At 46.0% G+C, this 20,160-nt stretch overlaps 1 protein-coding gene across 3 annotated transcripts in view; it reads left to right on the top strand.

The window, feature by feature from the left end:
- The first annotated feature begins 8,382 nt into the window (after positions 1 to 8,382).
- ACSF2 (acyl-CoA synthetase family member 2) overlaps positions 8,383 to 20,160 on the top strand; it is a 29,437-nt gene continuing 17,659 nt past the window's right edge. The window contains exon 1 of one of the 3 annotated variants that reach the window (XM_081161219.1): positions 8,383 to 8,639. In XM_081161219.1, the coding sequence (XP_081017345.1) occupies positions 8,530 to 8,639 (110 nt within the window). In that variant the 5' untranslated portion in view covers positions 8,383 to 8,529. Of the gene's footprint in view, positions 8,640 to 15,982; positions 16,100 to 19,838; positions 20,050 to 20,160 lie in introns of those variants that run through there. The other 2 variants (XM_081161221.1, XM_081161220.1) reach the window with 2 other exon arrangements.

Below are 20,160 nucleotides of genomic sequence, written 5' to 3'. Positions count from 1 at the left end.
TGGCACTTAGTAAGAACCCAATAGATATTAACGATAATTCATAACCTGCCTTGTGTTATGCCTATCTTTATGTGCCTGCCCTCCACTCTGGACTGTGAGTGACAGGGGTTTTGTCTTTGTATCCCCAGTATCTGAGTGTCTGATGCATTGTAGTTGCTCATTCAAGTGTCTGTTGAATGAATGAAGTACTTTACCCACTCCAAATCTCAGTTTTCTAATCTTTGAAATGGGGATATTAAAACTTATCTTAGAGGGGAAACGTGAAGACCAAATGAAGTCAGTGCGATGGCCTACTTAGTTAACAAATCCTTGTGCACACCTCTCCCACCCCCAGTGAGGCACTATGCTGAGCTTTGGGAAATAGACAAGGGCAGTTGGTTAGTAAGACATTAGTGCTGGGCAATCCATTATCTTATTTTGATGATGTACATGAAAAGACTATGGGACATTTTATTGTGTATCTTCCTTTTACAAAGAAACTCAGGGAGGAGAAATACCTTGCCCTCAGTCACATAACTGGTTGAGGGGCAGACCCAAATCTTTTGATTCCAAATCCTGTTTCTTTTCACTACACCCTATTTTCCCTACCCCATCCCACCCCAGGAGCCTGCAGTCAACACAAATAACTATTATATAAGGTAAAAAGAATAAGGGCCCTAACAGATAAAATCTGTATGTAAATTTCAAGGCTGTGAGGAGGTATGTGATAATGTCAGACTAACATATGTAAGTATATTCTGTGTCCTAGGACTGTGATTTACATATATTATTTCTCTTAACTCACAGCAGCTGTATGTGGCAGATATTATTTCAGTTTTACAAAGGAAGTAATTGAGGCTCAGAACGGTCATCTATTTAACTATTTAACTAATACACTACTCACTTATCAGGACTCATTTATAAGTCACAGCAAGTAAGTAAATGCATTCCCAGGAAGGTGGATCATACCCACCATCGCAGGAAGGAGGAGCCTAGAAAGAAAGGAGAAAAGGCTCCATGAAGGAGGCGGCATTTTAGTTGGGCTTTGAAGAATGCTCAGATTCAAACAAGAAGAGACACAGTCCAGAGGAGCACAGCAGCAAAGTGAGGAATTAACAGCAGCTGTTCACATTAAGGAAGATTTTTTATGTCCCTAAGGCTATAAACTTGCATGTTCATGAGAAAGTGAAGCCTATTGTCTACTGGCAGCTTTTTCCTTGGGAATGATAGACTGGTCTTGTGCTGCAGCCCCCAAACCAAGTGCCACCTTGTGCCTGGATGTTGAGGCTGTTTGGGGGAGCTGCCAAATAGCCCTTGAGAAGCCAAAGATCAGGATCAGGATAAGAGGCAGCTGTTCTGCCCTAGCTGGTTTGACTCAGTGGTTAGAGTGCCGGCCTGCGGACTGAAGGGTCCCGGGTTTGATTCCAGCCAAGGGCACGTAGCTCGGTTGCAGGCTTGATCCCTGGCTCAGGTCAGGGCTCATGCAGGAGGCAACCAATGGATGTGTTTCTCTCTCCCTTGCACGTTCTCTGAAAAGCTATAGGGAGGGGGGGAATAGCCTCGAGTGAGGATTAAAAAAAAAAAAAAAAGAGGCAGCTGCTTCCTGGAAAACCCCTGGGGATCAGGCCAGCACTGTGACTGTTAGCTCTAGTGTGGTGTGATCCTGGCAAGTCACTCCATCTCTCCAAATTTGTCTCTCTGAATTTGTTTCTCCCTCTGTAGAATGGGGATAATAAAGTGGGAACGTGTGTTAAGGACCCACAGAGAGACATTTGAGAAGGGGCCAAATAGCACTATGCAGCATGAGCCAACCTTTCAGAGGGCAGCTGGGCCCCATTCATGGTTTGTCATCACAGCCAGAGGTGGATGGAAATAAAGACAGACTCAGATAGCCCTTGAAGATTGGAGTCCTCAAAGTACTTTTTAACGCAAATAATCTCTGTTTACATAGTTTACTTATTTATTTAAAGCAAATGTGTGGATTTGCTTTAAATACTTCCAAGTGTAGAGCGATACCCCATTTTCCTGTAAATCAGCCCATCTCCAAATAAACTTCAAATTTAAAGCCTCTACAATTAGAAATCTTAACAATATTTTTATTTTGTCCTGTTTTTTATTGATTTCAGAGAGAGGAAGGGAGAGGGAGAGAGAGATAGAAACTTCAATGATGAGAGCCATTGATCAGCTGCCTCCTGCATGCGCCCCCACTGGGGATTGAGCCCGCAGCCCAGGCATGTGCCCTGATGGGGGAATCCAACGGTGACCTACGGGTTCATAGGTTGACTCTCAGCCACTGCGTGACACTGGCCGGGTTGTTTTGTACTTTTTTTAAATGAGTTTATTTGAGCTAAAACTGATGAAAAATGCTGGGAAGCACGATCTCAAATGCTCTGTTTTGTTTTTAGAACTAGGTAAAAATGATCTTAAAATTCACATAAGAGGGGGAAATCTAATTCTTATGGAAGGATTAATGTACAAGAATTGCCAAGAACACTTCATGAAATTAAAAAAAAAATGTCACAAGGGTCCTGCCCAACCAGATATTAGGCCTTATAATAAAACTCAAAACAGCCTAGCATTGTCATAGGCAGGTATCAGTGGAACAACATAAACAGTCTGGAAACAGACAGAAATATATATGAGTCCTTAATATATCATTAAGATTGCATTTAAAATCAAATCCATCAAAAGGGGAGTGGCTGAATGAATTAGAATGTAATTAATTTAAGGATCTTGAGATGGAGAGATGGCCCAGGATTATCCAGGTAGACCCTAAATGCAATCACATATGTCCTTACAAGAAAGTCAGAGGGAGATTGGACATAGAAGATGAGGCATTGTGACCACAGAGGCAGAGATGAGTCTGTGGTCACAAGCCAAGGACTACCTGGAACTGGAAGAGACAAAGAACGATTCTGTCCTGAAGCCTCTAGAAGGAACCAGCCCTGCAGTGCTTTGATTTTAGTCCCATAAGGCTCACTTCAGACTTCTGATCTCTAGAACTGTAGGAGAATTAACTTCTGCTGTTTAAGCCACTACATTTGTGTAATTTATTTCAGCAGTGATAGGAAACTAATACACTACTCATTTATCAGGACTTGGCTCAGACCTCTAAGAGACCTTCTGTGACATGCCTGTGGTAGATACCTGTCCCCCCGTCCCCTCCCCCACAGCACAGTCTCAGGGTTGGTGTCCTCTACTAGACAGTGAGCTCCCTGAGGACAGGTGCCCTGTCTCATTCATATCTCCAGCCTGAGCACCCAGCATTGTGCCTGGTATTAAGTCAGCACTCAGTGAATGTCTGTTAGACCATGAATGAGGAAAGGACGATAAATTAGATTTGGTTTAATTTATCAAGACACTGGGTCTTTATCCAAGACTTTACAGTTAACTTTAGTTCTTGACTTTGACTTGAGTTAAAAATGACATCATCCAAAGATTTTTGTCCTACACTCTATGAAAGCAAGGCTTTCACAACTTCTGGCAACTGCTGGGATTGCAGCTTACTTAGTTTTTCGATTTGGAGCTGTCAGCAAGAAAATACTGATTATTTAAGACCACATCTGCCTGTGTCCTGCCATCAATTATTAGTCGTGATCAAAATAATTTTACTCTCCACAGCAGTTCAGAACAAGCTCCTTATTTTCACTCTCCGTTTGAAAATCAGAAACATTCGTTTTTTAGAACAATTTTTATTAGCCTTTTTTTGTGTGTGGTATTGGTTGCTGTTTTGTTTTGCTTGATGTTGGATCTAGTTGGCAAAGTATAAACATTATATTCCAAGTCACTGTCATCTCTTCTTTCAAAATTAAAACTCCCTTCCTCATATTCCTCTCCTCTCCTTTTTATGTGGCTGCCAGCAGTCTCTCCTTTTTCCCCCAGCTCTCCTTCATGACTGCTGTATTTCTTATTACACCACTCCCTTCTCAGACACACAGTGAAGAATTCTTTAAAAGGGACGGTTTTCATATACTACTTGGGAACAGTCAATTACAGGGAGCCATGAAAAATTACATCAGAGAGAAGACATTTGCTGAAGGTCATTGAGAGAAAAAGAAGCAGAGCTGGATTCTTCCCAGATCCAACTCCGAGGCTGATTGCGGGCCTGTGTAAGCCCTTTGTACTCATTGCTCTAGAGGGAAAACCTCACGTTAACTAGTCCCTGTTAACTAAAAAAATTAAGATAAAGCATGTACACTGTCTTAGGAAAAGAAAACAAGAAAAAGGCTTTTAACAAAAAGCAGTAGTTCTCTGCTTCATGCCTCCTCTCAGTTCCCTGCTCCAAAGACAATCATTTTCTGTTACTGTGGTAAAATAGACATGAATAAAATTTACCATTTTATTTTTTAAAAATATGTCTTTATTGATTTCAGAGAGAGGAAGGGAGAGGGAGAGAGAGACAGAAACATCAATGATGAGAGTCATTGACTATCTGCCTCTTGCACACCCCCTACTGGGGATTGTGCCCGAAACCCAGGCATGTGCTCTGACCGAGAATCAAACAGTGATCTCCTGGATCCTAGGCCAATGTTCAACCGCTGAGCCACACCGGCCAGACTAAAATTTGCCGTTTTAAACACTTTAGATGTACAGGTCAATAGCATTAAGTACAGTCGCTGTATTGTGCAACCATCCATTTCCGGAACTTTTTCATCTTCCCCATTTCCCCTCCCCCAACCCCCCAGCAGCCACCATTCTACTTCCTGTCTCTAGGAACGTGACTCCTCTAGGTTCCTCATATAAGTAAAATCATACAATATTTGTCCTTTTGTATCTTTTTTTAAAAATATATTTTTTTATTGATTTCAAAGAGAGGAAGGGGAGGGAGAGAGACAGAAACATCAATGATGAGAGAGTCATTGATCGGCTGCCTCTTGCAGCGCGCCTACTGGGGATCCAGCTTGCAACCCGGGCATGTGCCCTAACCAGGAATCGAACCTAGATCTCCTGGATCCTAGGTGAATGCTCAACTGCTGAGCCTTGCCAGCTGGGCTGTATCTGTCTTATTTCACTTTAGCATAATGCTTTCAAGGTTCGTCGCTGCTGTAGCATGTGTCAGAGTTTTCTTCCTTTATAAGGCTGATTAATATTCTATTGTAGGTATAAGGGTGGGGCAAAAGTAGGTTTACCATTGTTCATATGGAAAATAATACAATAATTAATAAATAATAAATACAAGAATAAACTCTGGTGTTTTGTGTACTCACAACTGTAAACCTACTTGTGTGGCACCCTGTATACCATTTTTTATTTATCCATTCATTGAAGAACATCTGGGTTGTTTGTCTTTTGGCTGTTTTTAATAATACTGCTATGAATATTGGTATACAAACGTCTGCTTGAGTCCCTACTTTCAGTTCTTTGGGGCTCACACCCAGAAGTGGAATTGCTGAGTCATATGGTACATTGTTTTCAATTTTTTGGGAAACTGCATCCGCACCAGTTTGCATTTCTACCAACAGTGCACAACCGTTCCAATTTCTCCGCATCTTCACCAACATTTGCTGTTTTCTGTTCTTTTGAATAGCCATCCCCATGAGTGTGAGGTGACATCTCACTGTCGTTTGGCTTTGCATTCCCCTAATGACTAGTGATGTTGAGCATCCTGTCACGTGCTTATTGGCCATTTGTATATATTCTTTGGAGAAATGTCTATTCAAGTTCCAAGGGAACTATTTTGAGCTATGTTAGCCATTTCTGTTTTATCTTCTTCTGTTATTTACTTCCAGACAATATATTTAGTCAGCCATTTCTTGGTTTTGTTTGATAGGTAAGGATTTGCACTCTCAGCTCTCCTCCCCAAGTCCTCCTAAATAGTTTTACTGTTATTTTGTATATATACTGGTTGCCTTTGTAACTTTGAATAACATACTCTTTATTTCATGTTCCATCATTGGTAGACAGGATCTCTTGACACCTTGATTTATAAGGTAAGGATATTTGCCTCCACTCCCCATCTCCTACCCTTTACCTCTTAACCGCAGCCAGGTGTCACTTCCAAGTTCGTAGTATTTACATTGTTTCCTAACTACAATTAAGTCTTCCAAACTCTTTTCATAGGTTGATAATAAGAATTTAAAAAATCAATACCCTGTTTGGCTCAAAGGTTAGAACGTCGGCCTTCGGACTGAAGGGTCCTGGGTTTGATTCGGCCAAGGGCACATACCTTGGTTGCAGGCTCAATCCCTGGCCCTGGTCCGGGCACATGCGGGAAGCAACCAATCGATGTGTCTCTCTCACATCAGTGTCTCTCTCTCTCTCTCTCTCTCTCTCTGAAAAGCAATGGAAAAAATATCCTTGGGTGAGGATTTTAAAAAAAAATCAATAGATGGTTTTTACAGTTGAAGCCGTTTTTGAAACACAGATGGTAAGGATATTGATAAAGGGGAGGGACTAAGGGGTGTTCCATTTGCAACACCTAACGCAGAGGACGGTCTCAGAGTGTAGACACAGGAGGAAGGAGAGGATGGTGAAAGAAACAAACAATCACTGAAAACTGGTAGAGCAGCAGTTCTGTACCACGGTCCTCAGTCCTTACCCCAACCCTCTGCATGAGGCTGATATTACCATCCCCATCTTAAAGATGGCAAAGAAGGCTGGCGAGGCTCCACAACTTACCCAGTCACAAAGCCAGTATGGGGAGAGCCTTGGCCTGCGCTCACTGTGCCCACCTTGGCCTTGGGCAAGCAGCCGAACCTCTCTGAGTCTGTCTCTTCACCCCTTAAAACAGATCCATATTCCAAAGCATGCCTGTTCTTGAAGAGTGTGACTTGCAGGAGGTATTCTAAAACTGCCGGCTGTGATTCATTCCATGGCTTTTGTGTCTGGAAAGCCAGGAAAACCCAGTACGTGGAGAGCCAAGGCTGGAGCACAGTTCAAGGATGAACTCATCCTTCTCTGTCTCCAAGACTGACCCTCAAACTAGCAAGGTAAGTGGAAGGGCCTGCAAGGTTGGTATCCACTCCTCACTTCACAGGCCCAGAGAGGAGCAACGACTTACCCAGGGTCACCCAGCAAGCTAGTGGCAAAGCCTGCCAGGCAGGTTGATACTCTAGATTGGGGTGCTCATCCTTGCCCCACATGCCTGGGCTGGGCCATCAGAGTCAGTAAATTAGTCTCACTGATGAACAGGAAGGTGTGCCCTTGCAAGCCCAGCTCCTCATAATCTCTCTGCTCCTCGGTCTTCCTTCCTGTTCCATCCCACACCATTTGAAGTATGGAGACCCTTCCCAGGAGCCAGGGTTTCAGGGGGATGGATCTGAGGTCCCCTCAGGATCACGAAGGGGAGCAGCGCACAGTCTCCTTCTCAGTTGAGCCAAAGTTCCCTGACAAGGGCAAAGGTCTTCTCAGGCCAGACTCCACCCTTAGCTGTCGCTTCTGTCTAGAGTGTAGACACAGGAGGGAGAGGATGGTGAAAGAAGCTAACAATCACTGAAAACTGGTAGAGCAGCTTTCATCACTGCCTCAGCGTCATGAGTGAGAAGGGAGGTCACCCTGCCAGGGCCTTTCCCCCCATTGCTCTCCCTCTCCTCCTCTGGAGGAAGGGTCAAGGCTCCAGGCAGAGAGGGTGGACCTGGCCGTGCCACTCTGGTGCCCAGGGCCACCTTTCCCAGCCAGGACCAGAGATGGGCAGGCTCCTCTCAGTCCTGCAGCCACACCTGGGCCTCAGGGGACCATACAGAAGATCTGGAGATAGAGTGAGATTGCTTTCCATTGACACCTGGGGCAGCTGGCAGGACCTGTGCTGGCGGGGGGGGGGGGGGGGGGGGGGGGCGGGGCAGAAGAGGGATGGTCAGACACAGGCTGCAGTGCCTGGAGCCACCTCGCCGCAGGGTGGGGGGTGGGAAGATGAAGGCCGAGGCCCAGGGGGAGGGATGGGAGGCTGCCCTACGGAGATGGGGTTACTAACTGGCCTCCCTTCTGAAGCTAAGGAGTGGCCCAGCTGGAGCTCGCTCACCCGAGGCACCTTTCCTTCCGGCGGGCACCCCCTCTCAACCCCACCCCACCCCCACCCCACCGCCCCCATGGGCCCTCTGACCCAGCTGGCAGGCCTTGGGAACAAGGGGGGGGGGCGGACCGGGACGGGGGGACGGAACAGCATGTAACCCGCGCGCTAGACCGGTCTCCAGGGATGCACGCGGGGTGCCTCGCCACACGTCCCGCCTCCAGGCACCACTAGCTCCCCTCTACGAAGTCAACCAGATCAGGCGCCCCAAAACCCAGCTCCCTGGCGGCTGGGAGGGGAACGAACCTGTCTTGGTTTGCAGCCCGGGGCCCTCGGATCCAGAAGGAAATCGGGGCGATTCTTGGGGGGCGCGAGGGGCAGAGCCGCGGGAGGCCGAGGAAGGCGGCGGGCGCGGAGTCGCTTCCCCCGCGGCCGCCCCGCCCGCCCCGCCCCGCCCCGCCGGCCGAGGGCGCCGCGCGATAGGCAGAGGGACCTTCCCGCTCCCCGCTCCCCGCTCCCGCCTCCCGCCTCCCGCCGCCCCGCGCCGGCCCCGCCTCGCTGCTCTTTAAAAGTTTCCTGCGGCCCGGCCGCTCGCGGAACAAGCCATGGCCGGCTGCGTCGGGATGCTGCGCCTCGGGAGGCGGGTGCTGGGGGCCCGCACCGTCCTCTCGCGGGGCTGGCAGGAAGCGAGGGTGCAGGGCGTCCGTCCCCTCAGGTACGGGGACCCGGGGAGAGAGGGGGCGGGCCGGCCCCCCGGAGGGTCCCGCAGAGCTTGGCTGGGGGACCAGTCCACCCAGGCTGGGAGGCCCGCGGCTGCGGCACCTCTGGATGGCCCTCAGGGCCGGGGGTTTGGGGGGAGGCAGTTACCCCGCACCAGCACATAGGGAACAGGAAATGCTGGCCTAGCAGGCGCAGATTGGAGCTCGGTGGTGGCTGGCAGTGACCCTGCACTGACTCCGGGTCCTGGTCCAGGACCCTAGATTCTTCCATTCATGGGCACGCCGAGGGCCAGGGGTGCGGGCCTGTAGCAGTCTAGCCTGAGGGGGAAGGGCAGGGGCAAGGCCCGGGCTCTGTCCCCTGTCCCCAGGGCACTGCCTCTGAGCTGGACCCCCTTCAGGGATTAAACTTGGGGATTTTCAGCCCGGTCTTGGGGTCTTACCCACCCCAGGCCACTAAACTCAGCACTATTCCCTCTCCTCACTAGCTGCTGACAAACACTGCTTTTGATCCTGCTCCTTACAGGGCCTGTTCTGGCCTCAGTGCAAAGGGTAGGGTGGAGGCTGGCAGGTGGAAGATGCTCTGCGGCCTCTAGAGCAGCGTAATAAGTCCTGCTGCCTTCTTGTCAGATTGCAAATGTGAAAGTGTGTTGGGTAAGCAGGGCTGGGCTCCCACGGATGTTATTAGTGGTGGAAATTATCTTCAGCGCCCTGGAGGCCCGGGCACCACGGAGTCTGCCCTGCCACTCAGCTGAGTCAGACACAGTCTGGGGTCAGGACACAGTTTTGAACACGAGATCTCAGAGTGTGGGCCTGGGCATGGAAAAGGGAGGAGAGGCCCAAAGAGGTGTCTTATCGGAGAGAACTGTTTGGTTAAAAAAAGAAAAATTGGATGGCGGGAGTTGGAGGAAGGTACAGACTCCTCTTTTAGCTAGAATTCCAAGATCACAGTTTTGAACTTGCTTTGAGATGCCTATGCCTAATTTTCTGGGAAACCCAGTGGCTCAAGCCTGGTCAGTAGATGGGATTCTGGTGAAGAGAGCTGGGTTCTCTCTCAGCTCTGTCCCTTACTACTTCCTAGTGTCTCCCTAGGCAAGCTCAACCATTTGTGTTACCCCTTAGCCTCCAGTCCCCACCCAGGAGCCCTCCTATACTGTGAGGGCTCTAAGGAAAGTTACCCCCTAAAGTGTACATGTTTTGTGATGCTAAATCAGGCCACCTCTGGACTCCGGGCAACATTTCTGACCTTTGACTTTTTTGGTGAGTAAACAAAAGAGGTCACCCTCCTGCTACCAGCCTGCAGTTTCAGCATAGGGGCACCAGGCCCCAGAGAAAACCTATTTGTTCAGAGAGAGAAGATTTCCAAATCATTTGGCCTAATTCCTCCCCATCCCTTCCACTCCTTCTATACTCTTCAGAAACCCTCAAGAGTCTCAAGCATTCAACAGGCATTCCTGAAAACATGTTATGTCAAACACCCGGTGGGTGCTGTGGCTATGGAAGCCATCAGGCCCAGTCCTCCAGACACTTACAGTGTAGCGGGGGAAAACATAAACCAAGGTAACATGACTCAGTGTTCCTAGTCCTGGTGTGTAGAGCTCCTGGACTTCTGTGCTTTGTTCTCTCTAATCTGATTTCATGCAGCCTGATTGTCTGCTGCTTAACACCCTAGACTTATTACTTATTAGAGTCCCAGTTTGGTCTGTTAGGATAGAGCACAACTGCTCTTGCTTGGGTTAGAGCCCTGGCATTCCACCTATTTGCTACATATTACCTAACCTCTGAGTGTGGTGAGTTTGTCACTAATGCTACCTACTTGCTGGACTGCCAAAGGCTTGCTCTTCTCAGCCTTTCCTTGGGGTCAGGGCTGGTCCCTGGGAACCTTCAAATGGTGCCTGGATAGGAATTCTAACTGATTTGAAAGTAGGAGAGGATCTCCTCTCAGTGGCCTCTTTCTTGCACCTGGCTCTCTCTCTCGGCCATTGCCAAGATGGTGGTCTCTGCCTTGCATCTGCTGGACACTCCTCTCTCCATCAAAGTCAAGGCTGTCCAGAGCCTTTTTCCCCAGAAGGAAATAAGAAGCTGTATGTTGCTCTCCAGATGTCCTGAACCACCAACTCCTTCCCCTTGCCACCACACCCCCCTCCCCAAGGAAACCCCTAGTCTGGGGCTTCAGAGAGCCTTGGAGGGAGCAATCCAACACTGATTCCTTGATGAAATGGAGAGGAACAGGCTTCCTCCAGATCTCTGAAGCTGGCCTGGGGCTACCTGTGATATAGTTGCATCCATCTAGGACAGTGATTTTCAACCAGTGTGCCTCAAGGATTTTTAAAACATGCAATACCTGACTGCTTAGTCAGGGGCACTGACCTCTTTTCCCTTAGATTGTCAAATAAAAAAGTGACACCACCAACACAGCAATAGCTGTCCAGTGTAAATGAATCAAAATTATACTTATTTTTTGTCAGATTGGCAAAAATATTTTTTGGTGTGCTGCAGAATTTTAGTAATTAGTTTATGTGTGCCATGAGATGGAAAAGTTTGAAAATGGCTGGGCTAGGGTGATGGGAACACTTAGAGCTGGGAAAAACAGAAAGAACAGTGACTTCAGCCTCTCAGATTTGGGTGTGGTGCTCAGAGCTGGGGCTCCAGTGACTTGATGCTGATGGTTGGGGCAGAAGGGTAAGTGGCCTTCATGGACCTCCTTCCAGGGGGATGGCTATCATCAGATGGGACCAGTATCGGAAACTATAAAATGCTAGCCCTATGTGAGGGGATTGTATTAAGCCAGGAAGTGTTTTGGATGGAAACCATAATAGTTACGGAAAGCAGGCTCTTCTCCTAATTCCCCAAAGACGATTAACAAGTGATGCGGTAATGATACCCCTATGCGTTGTTATACACGTAGGTTCCTACACTGTAAACGTAATAATAGAAAATAAACTATAAACTTGAACATTGTAGTCAGTGAAAGGTACACATTGGTTTTAGTTACCCTTTTCTGCCTCACATGAGGTAGGTGTGCAAACTACTATAGAGGATGCAGTGTGGGGTACAAACTAGTTTTCATTGAGTTCTTTGCCTGAGAGAGATCTACAAGAAGACCATAGACCCACTGACTCAAGGCAGAAAGGGTGCTGCTCCATGGGTGATGTCAATCAAAGCAGGAGAGAATTTGATTTGTGGAAATGGGCTTAGGGGAGGCTTCCTAAAGAGGCCTGAACCCTCCCCCCACAGGACTGTATTGTAGTTTCAAGCATGAAGCCTATAGGCTTATATGAAATCGTGCTTGTGCTTGGATTCTTTGAATCTGGGTATGAAGCCCTCCTAACCTCCTCAACATTGTTTTAATTATTCAATCAAAAGACAGAAGCCTTAGAGTCACACAGATCGGGGTTCAAATGAACCACTTTCTAGCTGGTAGCTTTGGCACTCAAGTTGAACTTGCCTTTTCTCACGTGTCATGTTGTGAGGGTTTAATGAGGTCCCATGAAAAAATTCTTAACCCACAGTCTGGTGCCCCTTGCAGTGATGGGCTATTGTACAGGTCGTGCTTGGGAAACAGTGGCTTTGCACATGCCTGCAATGACTCCAAGGCCCACAGTTTAATAACCTTATCTGGAGAGGAGGAGGGACACAGGTTGGGCGGGAGCAACTGCTTATGCTGAGTGTTGGGATGAAAGACTGCTCTTGTTCAGGCTGTCATTTCATCTCTCACGTTTTAAAATTTTTATTTATTGATTTGAGAGAGAGACAAGAGGGGAGAGAGAGGAACATCAATCTGTTGTTCCACTTATGCATTCATTGGTTGTCTCTTGTACATGCCCTGGCCAGGGATCAAACCCGCACAACCTTGGCGTACCAGGACGACGCCCTAACCAACTGAGCTACCCAGCCAGGGCTTCATTTCATATCTTGCGTGGGCCTTGCTAGGGGAATATCTGATAAGTGACAGGAACCAGCAGTCCTGCCAGGTGCCCTCTCTTCAGAAAGAAACAAGTTGTGTTTCTGCCTGACAAAGCATGTTTTGGTGCTCATGTGTTTCTCAGCGTGGGAGTCAGATGACAGCAAGGCCGAGCCTTACCTCTTCTGACTCACTATGGCCTAGGCAAGTCACTCAACTTCTCTGCACCTTGGTTTCTTTGTAAAATAGGCCACTTAGACAAGAAGCACTCTACATTTCTGAGATGTCCTGTGATTCCTAAGGAAGCTGGGCTCTGAACCTGAATCCAAGAGGGCTGTGGTTGAAGTATGCAGCCTTCATACTTATATGAAGTATTACTCTGTGATTCTCTCTGAACAGAAGACATCTTGGGTTATGACCCTAGAAAGCTAAGATCCAGACCGTGTATGTACCTTAATGATCCCATCAAGGGGTCAGTGTCCTGAATCAGCCTCCACCCCTTACTCTTGTGCGCTTTCCCTGGGGGCCCCATAAAAGTGGCCCAAGGGAAAACCTGCAACATGAATGCCTCCTAACCCCAAGTATTTCAGGCTTTTGGAAATGTCTTCTGTCTTTTTGAGTCTACTGGACTCAATAATTTTATGTGTACTTTCTCTACATACCCACAAACACATGCACCAGTGATTTTATCCAAGGTGCTAAAAATGAATTCTTCCACCAATGTAGAGTACCTTGGGAGTTCTTTGTAGTTTGTGTCCTTGGCAGGCTGTAGACTCCTTCAGGGAGTATATGTTGGGTGGTGGAAAGAACATGGTGCTTTGTGGTATAATTACATACAGTAAAATGTACAAATCTTAAACGTACAATTTGATGAATTTTAACAAATATATACACCCATTACTCAATATCCCAAGATACAGAACTTGTCCAACACTCTAAAACAGTGCCGTTCAACAGAAATATAATGTGAGTGCATATGGAATTTAAAGATTTCTAGCAGCCATATTTAAAAAGTAGTAAGAACTAGGCGACACTAATTTTAATGATATATTTTCTTTAACTTAGTATAGCCAAAATATCATTTCAACATGTAATCAATCTTTTAAAAATTGCTAGTGAGATATTTTACACTTTTCCCATAAAATCTCCCAAATCTGGTGCATATTTAACCCTTACAGACCACCTCAATTCAGACTAGCCACATTTCAAGTGTTCCAGAGCCACATGTGACTAGTGGCTACCTATAGATAGATAACACAGCTCTAGAAATTTCTCTTGTGCCCCTTTCCAGTCAATTCCCTTCCCCAACCAGAGGCTACCAGTGTTCTGATTTCTAATCTCCACAGGTTAATTTTGTCTATTCTTGAATTTTAGAGTATATACTCTTGTGTCTGGATTCTTTTGCTCAAAAACCAAGGGATGCTTTTGGAAGGAGCATTGACCTTGACAAAAATTCATGAAAATGTGTGTTATACATTAAACAGTTTAGCTTTCCTTGATAACCATGGAGACAAGGACATGGTCTCATCTGCCCAATATTTCACCTCTTGGGTATGGCAGCGAAAGGGCAAGCTGAGAAGTGAGCGCCCCAGAACAGTTCTTACAAATGTGTCAAGGGGCCATCCCAGCAGAGAGTGGTGGGACAGTGTGGTTTCCATGCCCACTGAACTGGGCAGCCCAGTTACACCTTGTAGTCCCCAATATTATATAATCTAAGAACTTTTTTTAAATTAAGCTTTTTATTTTGAGATAGGGACATTCACTCATTCATTTATTTTTCAATCTTCTCCGGAGGATATTTTTTTCCATTGCTTTTCAGAGAAAGTGGAAGGGAAAGAGAGAGAGTCACTTCGCGGTGAGAGAGACACATCAATTAGTTGCCTCCCGAAAGGCCGGGGATCGAGCCTGCAACCGAGGTATGTGCGCTTGGCCAGAATCGAACCTGGGACCCTTCAGTCTGCAGTCCAATACTCTAACCACTGAGCCAAACGGGCTCGGGCAAGCTATGAACATTTACATGCAGTTGTAAGAAATAATAGAAACAGGTCCCATGGACCCTTTGTCCATCTTCCTCTAATAGTAACATCTTGCAAAACTGTAGTCCAGAGTTACAGTCAGGATACTGACACTGATACAGTCAAGATACAGAACAATTCTATCACCACGAGGATCCTCCAAGGTTTCCTTTTTTCGCCACAGTACTTCTCTTCCACCTCCACTCCTTCCTTAACCTCCAGCAGTCTGTTATCTGTTCTCCATTTATATGAATGCAACCTTTTGGGATTTTTTTTCCACTCAGCATAATTCTCTGGAGATTCATCCATGTTGTTTTGTTCATCAATAGTTCCTTTCTTTTTATTGCAGACAATATCCCTTGATATGGGTGTGTAGTTGGTTTAACCATTTGCTCACGGAAGAACATTTAGATTGTGTACAGTTCTTTCCAATGGGCTGCTATAAGCATTGGTTGTACAGGTTTTTGTGTGAACATATCTTCATTTCTCCGGAAACATAATTCTTCATTTCTTTGGGATAATTGCCTAGAAGTGCAATTGCTGGCTCATCTGGTAGTTGCATGTTTAGTTTTGAAAGAATCTGCCTGTTTTTCAGAATGACTATACCATTTTACTTTCTCACTAACAATGTATAAGTGATCAGCGTCCTTGCCAGTATTTGGTATTGTCACTATTTTTATTAATTATTAATTAATTAATTTAATTAATTTTTACATGTTTTTATTGATTTCAGGGAGAGGAAGAGAGAGAGAAACATCAATGATGAGAGAGAGTCATTGATCGGCTGCCTCCAGCCCACATCCTGGGCATGTGCCCTGACCAGGAATTGAACCGTGACCTCCTGGTTCGTGGGTTGACACTCAACCACTGAGCCACGCTGGCTGGACGCTGTTTTTGATTTTTGACATTGTGATGGATGTATAGTGATATTGTACTGTAGTTTTAATATGCATTTTCCTAATGTTAATGAGGTTGAATATCCTTTCATGTGCTTTCTTGCCATCTATTCATCCTCTTTGGTGAAATATCTCTTCATGTCTTTTGTCTATTTTCTGGTTGGATTGTTTGTTTTATCACTGTTGAGTTTTCAGAGTTCTTTATATATTCTAGATACTGGTCCTTTATCAGATTTGTGGTTTGCAAGTATTTTCTGACATTCTTTAGCTTGTCTTTTCCTCTTAACATGATCTTTCACAGAACAAAAACTTTTAATTTTGATGAGGTCCAGTTAATCAGTTATATGGATTGTGCTGTGGCAAGTCTAAAAACTTTTTGCCTAGCCCTAAATCCTGAAGATTTTCTCCACATTTTTTCTAAATGTTTTCTGGTTTTATGTTTTACATGTAAGTCCATGATCTATTTTGAAGTTGTTTTTTTCTAAAAGACTTCAGTTGCAATTCTTTTGTTTTGTTTTGCAAGGGAGATGGAAGAGGAAACCTGCCTCTCATCTGCCTTGAGCTAGGAGATGGCATTGGCACATTTAGCTTGAACTGTGTCTCACACAAGAGTCAGTGTGTTGACTGAGGACGGAGGCTTGCCTGTGAGTATAGCACATGAACCTCATTGCATACATGTTAGTCTTGCCCTGGCCCTTCACACAACAGGTGCTGTGGGTCTCATCTGTCCATGCCAGGAAGTTACTACATCTTTTGAAGGTTTTACATACCCTTTCTTAGATCATCAAGCCTCTCATATTTTGCTTCTTTAAAATTTCATATGCAGCCCTGGCTAGCATGGGTCAGTGGTTAGAGCGTCGGCCCGTGCACCGAAGGGTCTCGGATCCCCAGTCGAGGGAATGTACCTGGAATGCAGGAGGCAACCAATCAATGTGTCTCTCTCACATCAATGTTTCTCTCTCTCCCCCTCCCTCCCTTCCATTCTCTCTAAAAATCAATGGAAAAAATATCCTTGGGTGGGGATTAACAACAACAAAAAATTTTCATATGGAAAAAAAATTTTTAAACCCCATTATTGTGACCACGAGTAGCAACCAAGAATTGCCGTTTCCCCACATCCTTGCAAACGCTTAGTATTGCTGAATATTAAAGTGTTTGCCACTCTGGTTGGGGTGAAGGGTATCTCATTGTGGTTTGAACTTACATTTCCCTGATTGCCAGTGAGATTGGGCATCTTTTGAAATGTCTTTTGTGAATACTCTATTCATATTCTCTGCCCATTTGTTGTGTTCGATTACATGTCCATATTCATTTGTGGGTTTGTTTGTTTTTCTAAAATACAGGCTGAATACTAATCCTTTGTGTCTCATATATAAAATGAATTTGTAGACCTGGGCCAGGTAGCTTAGTTGGTTAGAGTGTCATCCCGATACGCCAAGGTTGCAGGTTCGATCTCTAGTTAAGGAACATACAAGAAGCAACTAATGAATGCGTAAAGGAATGGAACAACAAATCGTTGTTTTTTTCTCTCTCTCTCCCCTGTCCTCTCTCTCTCTAAAATCAATAAATAAAATAAAATTTTTTAAAAAAATGAGATTTTTAAACCTAGGCAGTTTCTTGTTTTTTAGCTTTGCCGATGTATGTTTTTCTTAGGGCTAGGGGACAGCCTGGCATCAGATGCCCTTGGGGTAGGGGCAGAGATCAGTTCAAGACCCCGAACAAAAGCAAGCTATTGCTTCAGTTTTGTTTCTAAAGCCTTTCTGCTGGTGGCTGGCGTGTCACCTTGCCCAGGGAGCAGTGATTGGTCTCAGCGTGTGGCATGTTTCTGCAGACCCACAAGTCCCTCACATTTACTCACCCTCCTTGCCTGGTGGCCTCTAAAAGGATTAAGAGGCCTTGTTCAGGATCTGGGGAAATTCTCACTCCAACCTCTAGCCTCCAGCCTGGGGCAGAATCTACCTGCAAGCCTCTGGCCCAGGTCCTAAGCACCTCTACCCAGCAGGTAATCTGACGGGAGACAAAACAAACAGCTTCTCCCAAAGTGTTTGCTCAGGTAACCTAATCGCCCCTGCTTCCCATGGCTACTCAGGGCCCAGCTCTGCCTGTGGCCTCCGCCTGATCCTTTATGATCCTTGGTGCCCAGAGAGGCCTCAGGCCTGGACTTTAGTTGTCAGTCCTGGAAAGTCCCAGAATGTCACAACTCTTTCACCGGAGTTCCCTGAACCAGCAAGCCCATATTTTCTGTCCAGCTCCTGCTTGAAGGCCAGGCTGGCCTGGGCAGGGCTGATGCTGGGACACCAGGCTTTCCAGGTTCGTGTAACCAGGGGCTGTGCAGTGAGGATGCAGGGCCGTTACCTTTTGTTCCAGGCGAGGTGTGCAGGAACCACGAGAACAGGACGGTAAGATCAGCAGCAGCGAAGAAGATGAATCAGGTCCACGAGTAAACAATAAACAGCGTGTGCTTGAGGGCAGAGACGTGGCGGGGGCCAAGCCTGTGGCACCTGGAGGGCTCCGCTGCGGGGCCCCAGGGGGCTGTGGGCGGGCTGCAGGGTAAAGAGCAGTACACACAGAAAGGGTCCAGGATTGCCACCCACCCGAGGTGGACCCTTAAGAAAATGAACCTCTTACTCTTCATCCATAGAAAGAAATAGTCCCTTTTTTATTAACCCTCACCTGAAGATATTTTTTTTCTTCTTTCCCTTCCTTCCTTCCTTCCTTCCTTCCTTCCTTCCTTCCTTCCTTCCTTCCTTCCTTCCTTCCTTCCTTCCTTCCTTCCTTCCTTTCTCTTTCTTTTTTTAAAAAATTGATTTCAGAGAGAGGAAGCGAGAGGGAGAGAGAGATGGAAACATCAATGATGAGAGAGTCATTGATCGGCTGCCTCCTGCACACCCCCGACTGGGGATCGAGCCCACAACCGGGGCGTGTGCCCTGACCGGGAATCGGACCACGATCTCCTGGATCCTAGGTCGATGCTCAACTGCTGAGCCACACCAGCCGGGGGGGGGGGTGTCCCACCTTTTGTTTACCCATCGTCCATTGCTGACATTTGGGTTGTTTCTTTTGACGATTGTGAACAGCACTGCTATGCACTTTGTGTACAAGTCTTTGTTCGAACGCCTGTTTTCAGTCCTTTCGGGCATATACCTAGGAGTGGAATTGCTGGGCCATATGGCAACTCTGTGTTTGACTTTTGGGAAAACCACCACCAAACTGTTTTCCACAGTGACCGCCCCATTTTTCATTCCCTGCAACAGTGCACAAGGATTCCAGTTTCTCCGCATGCTGGCCAACACCTGCTATTTTTCTTTTTTTAATTATAGCCTTCCAAGTGGGTGTGTAGTAGCATCTCATTGTTGTTTTAGTTTGCATTTCATGTGCTTGATGGCCATTTGCATATCTTCTTTGGAAACAATGTCTATTCAAGTCCTTTGCTAATTTTTTAATTGGGTTGTTATGTGCATCATTATGAATTCATTTATTTGATCATTCACTGTAAGGCACTGAGAGTGAACACACCAGATGCCAAAAACAACAAGTTGAGCAACTTCTTATGAAATCAGATCTGGCAGCAGATCTGGGTCTGAGTTCGCCTGTGCCAACTCCGCAAGGTAACTTTAGGTGAGGCTGTGCTTTGTCCCCAGTCCCCTCACAGCTCCCACCTGGCTGGTTCACACAGCTTCAGTTCCACCTGGGGCCTTGTGTTCACAATAACCATCCTAGTAGCTGAGGCCTTACTAAATATGTATTTACTTCAGTTCTTTGAGTTGGGAGCAACTGGGACTGCTGGCTGTGCTCCAACTTCAACACATTTAAACAAACAAATGACTTGTCCTAAAACCAAATCTCTTCATTGTCCTTTTCAGGTTTACATGGGATATTTGCCACACTGTTTAAGAAAAGAAAAAGAAGTGGCCCCCTTTTTTGCCCAGGGCCTCTGTGGTGTGTTGGAGGAAGTAGAATCAGTTCTGTCTGAGCTTGAACTTTTTGCAATGATAGGAGGTTCTGAAGTTTATGAGCAAATTGCTTTGATAGGAGTTTCTAGAACTCTTAAGTCCTTGGAAGGAGCCACCTGTTTCCACCTCCACCCCGTCCTACCCCAGCCCCAGTTTCTTGGGTTCAATGAGTAAACAATTGTGGAAAAAATCAAATTGAGATTAGACAATCTCTAGTGACCAGATAGGAGGTAAACCCAAAACCTAGAGCACAGGAATGCCCACACCACTCCTTTCTCCCCGATTCCTGTGGGAGTATGTGGCAGTCATCCTGGGTTCTCCACTTTGGGCTCAGCTGTTTGCTGCCTGGGTAGTCCACTTGGCATCTTTGAACTTCGGTTTCCTTATCTACAGAATAAAGAGTTCATAATTCCTACCTTTGTTTTTTTAGGATTTGCTTAGTGTCATCGACATAAGAACGTCCAAGCTGTAGAGAATTTTTATAAAGATTTATTTGAGACAAAAAAAGAGAATACACCTGGAAGCAAGATCTCAACACACTTCATAAATGCTTCAGAGAACAACAGTTTGCAGTTTCTTTTATGCATTTGAAATTCAGGAGGGACGCTAAGGAGGATTACATGGAGGTGGGAGAAAGCAAGGTAGGGATTGGGTTAATAAGATTATGTGCCCCCTTGAGGGTGGTTATTTTTATTTCAAAGATTGTGTTAACCTAGATGCACAGAAACAATGGACAGGCTTATTTAAGGCAA

Source organism: Miniopterus schreibersii, assembly GCF_964146895.1.
Source record: "Miniopterus schreibersii genome assembly, chromosome: 16".
Taxonomy (NCBI): domain Eukaryota; kingdom Metazoa; phylum Chordata; class Mammalia; order Chiroptera; family Miniopteridae; genus Miniopterus; species Miniopterus schreibersii.
This window is presented reverse-complemented; position numbering and strand designations above follow the sequence as displayed.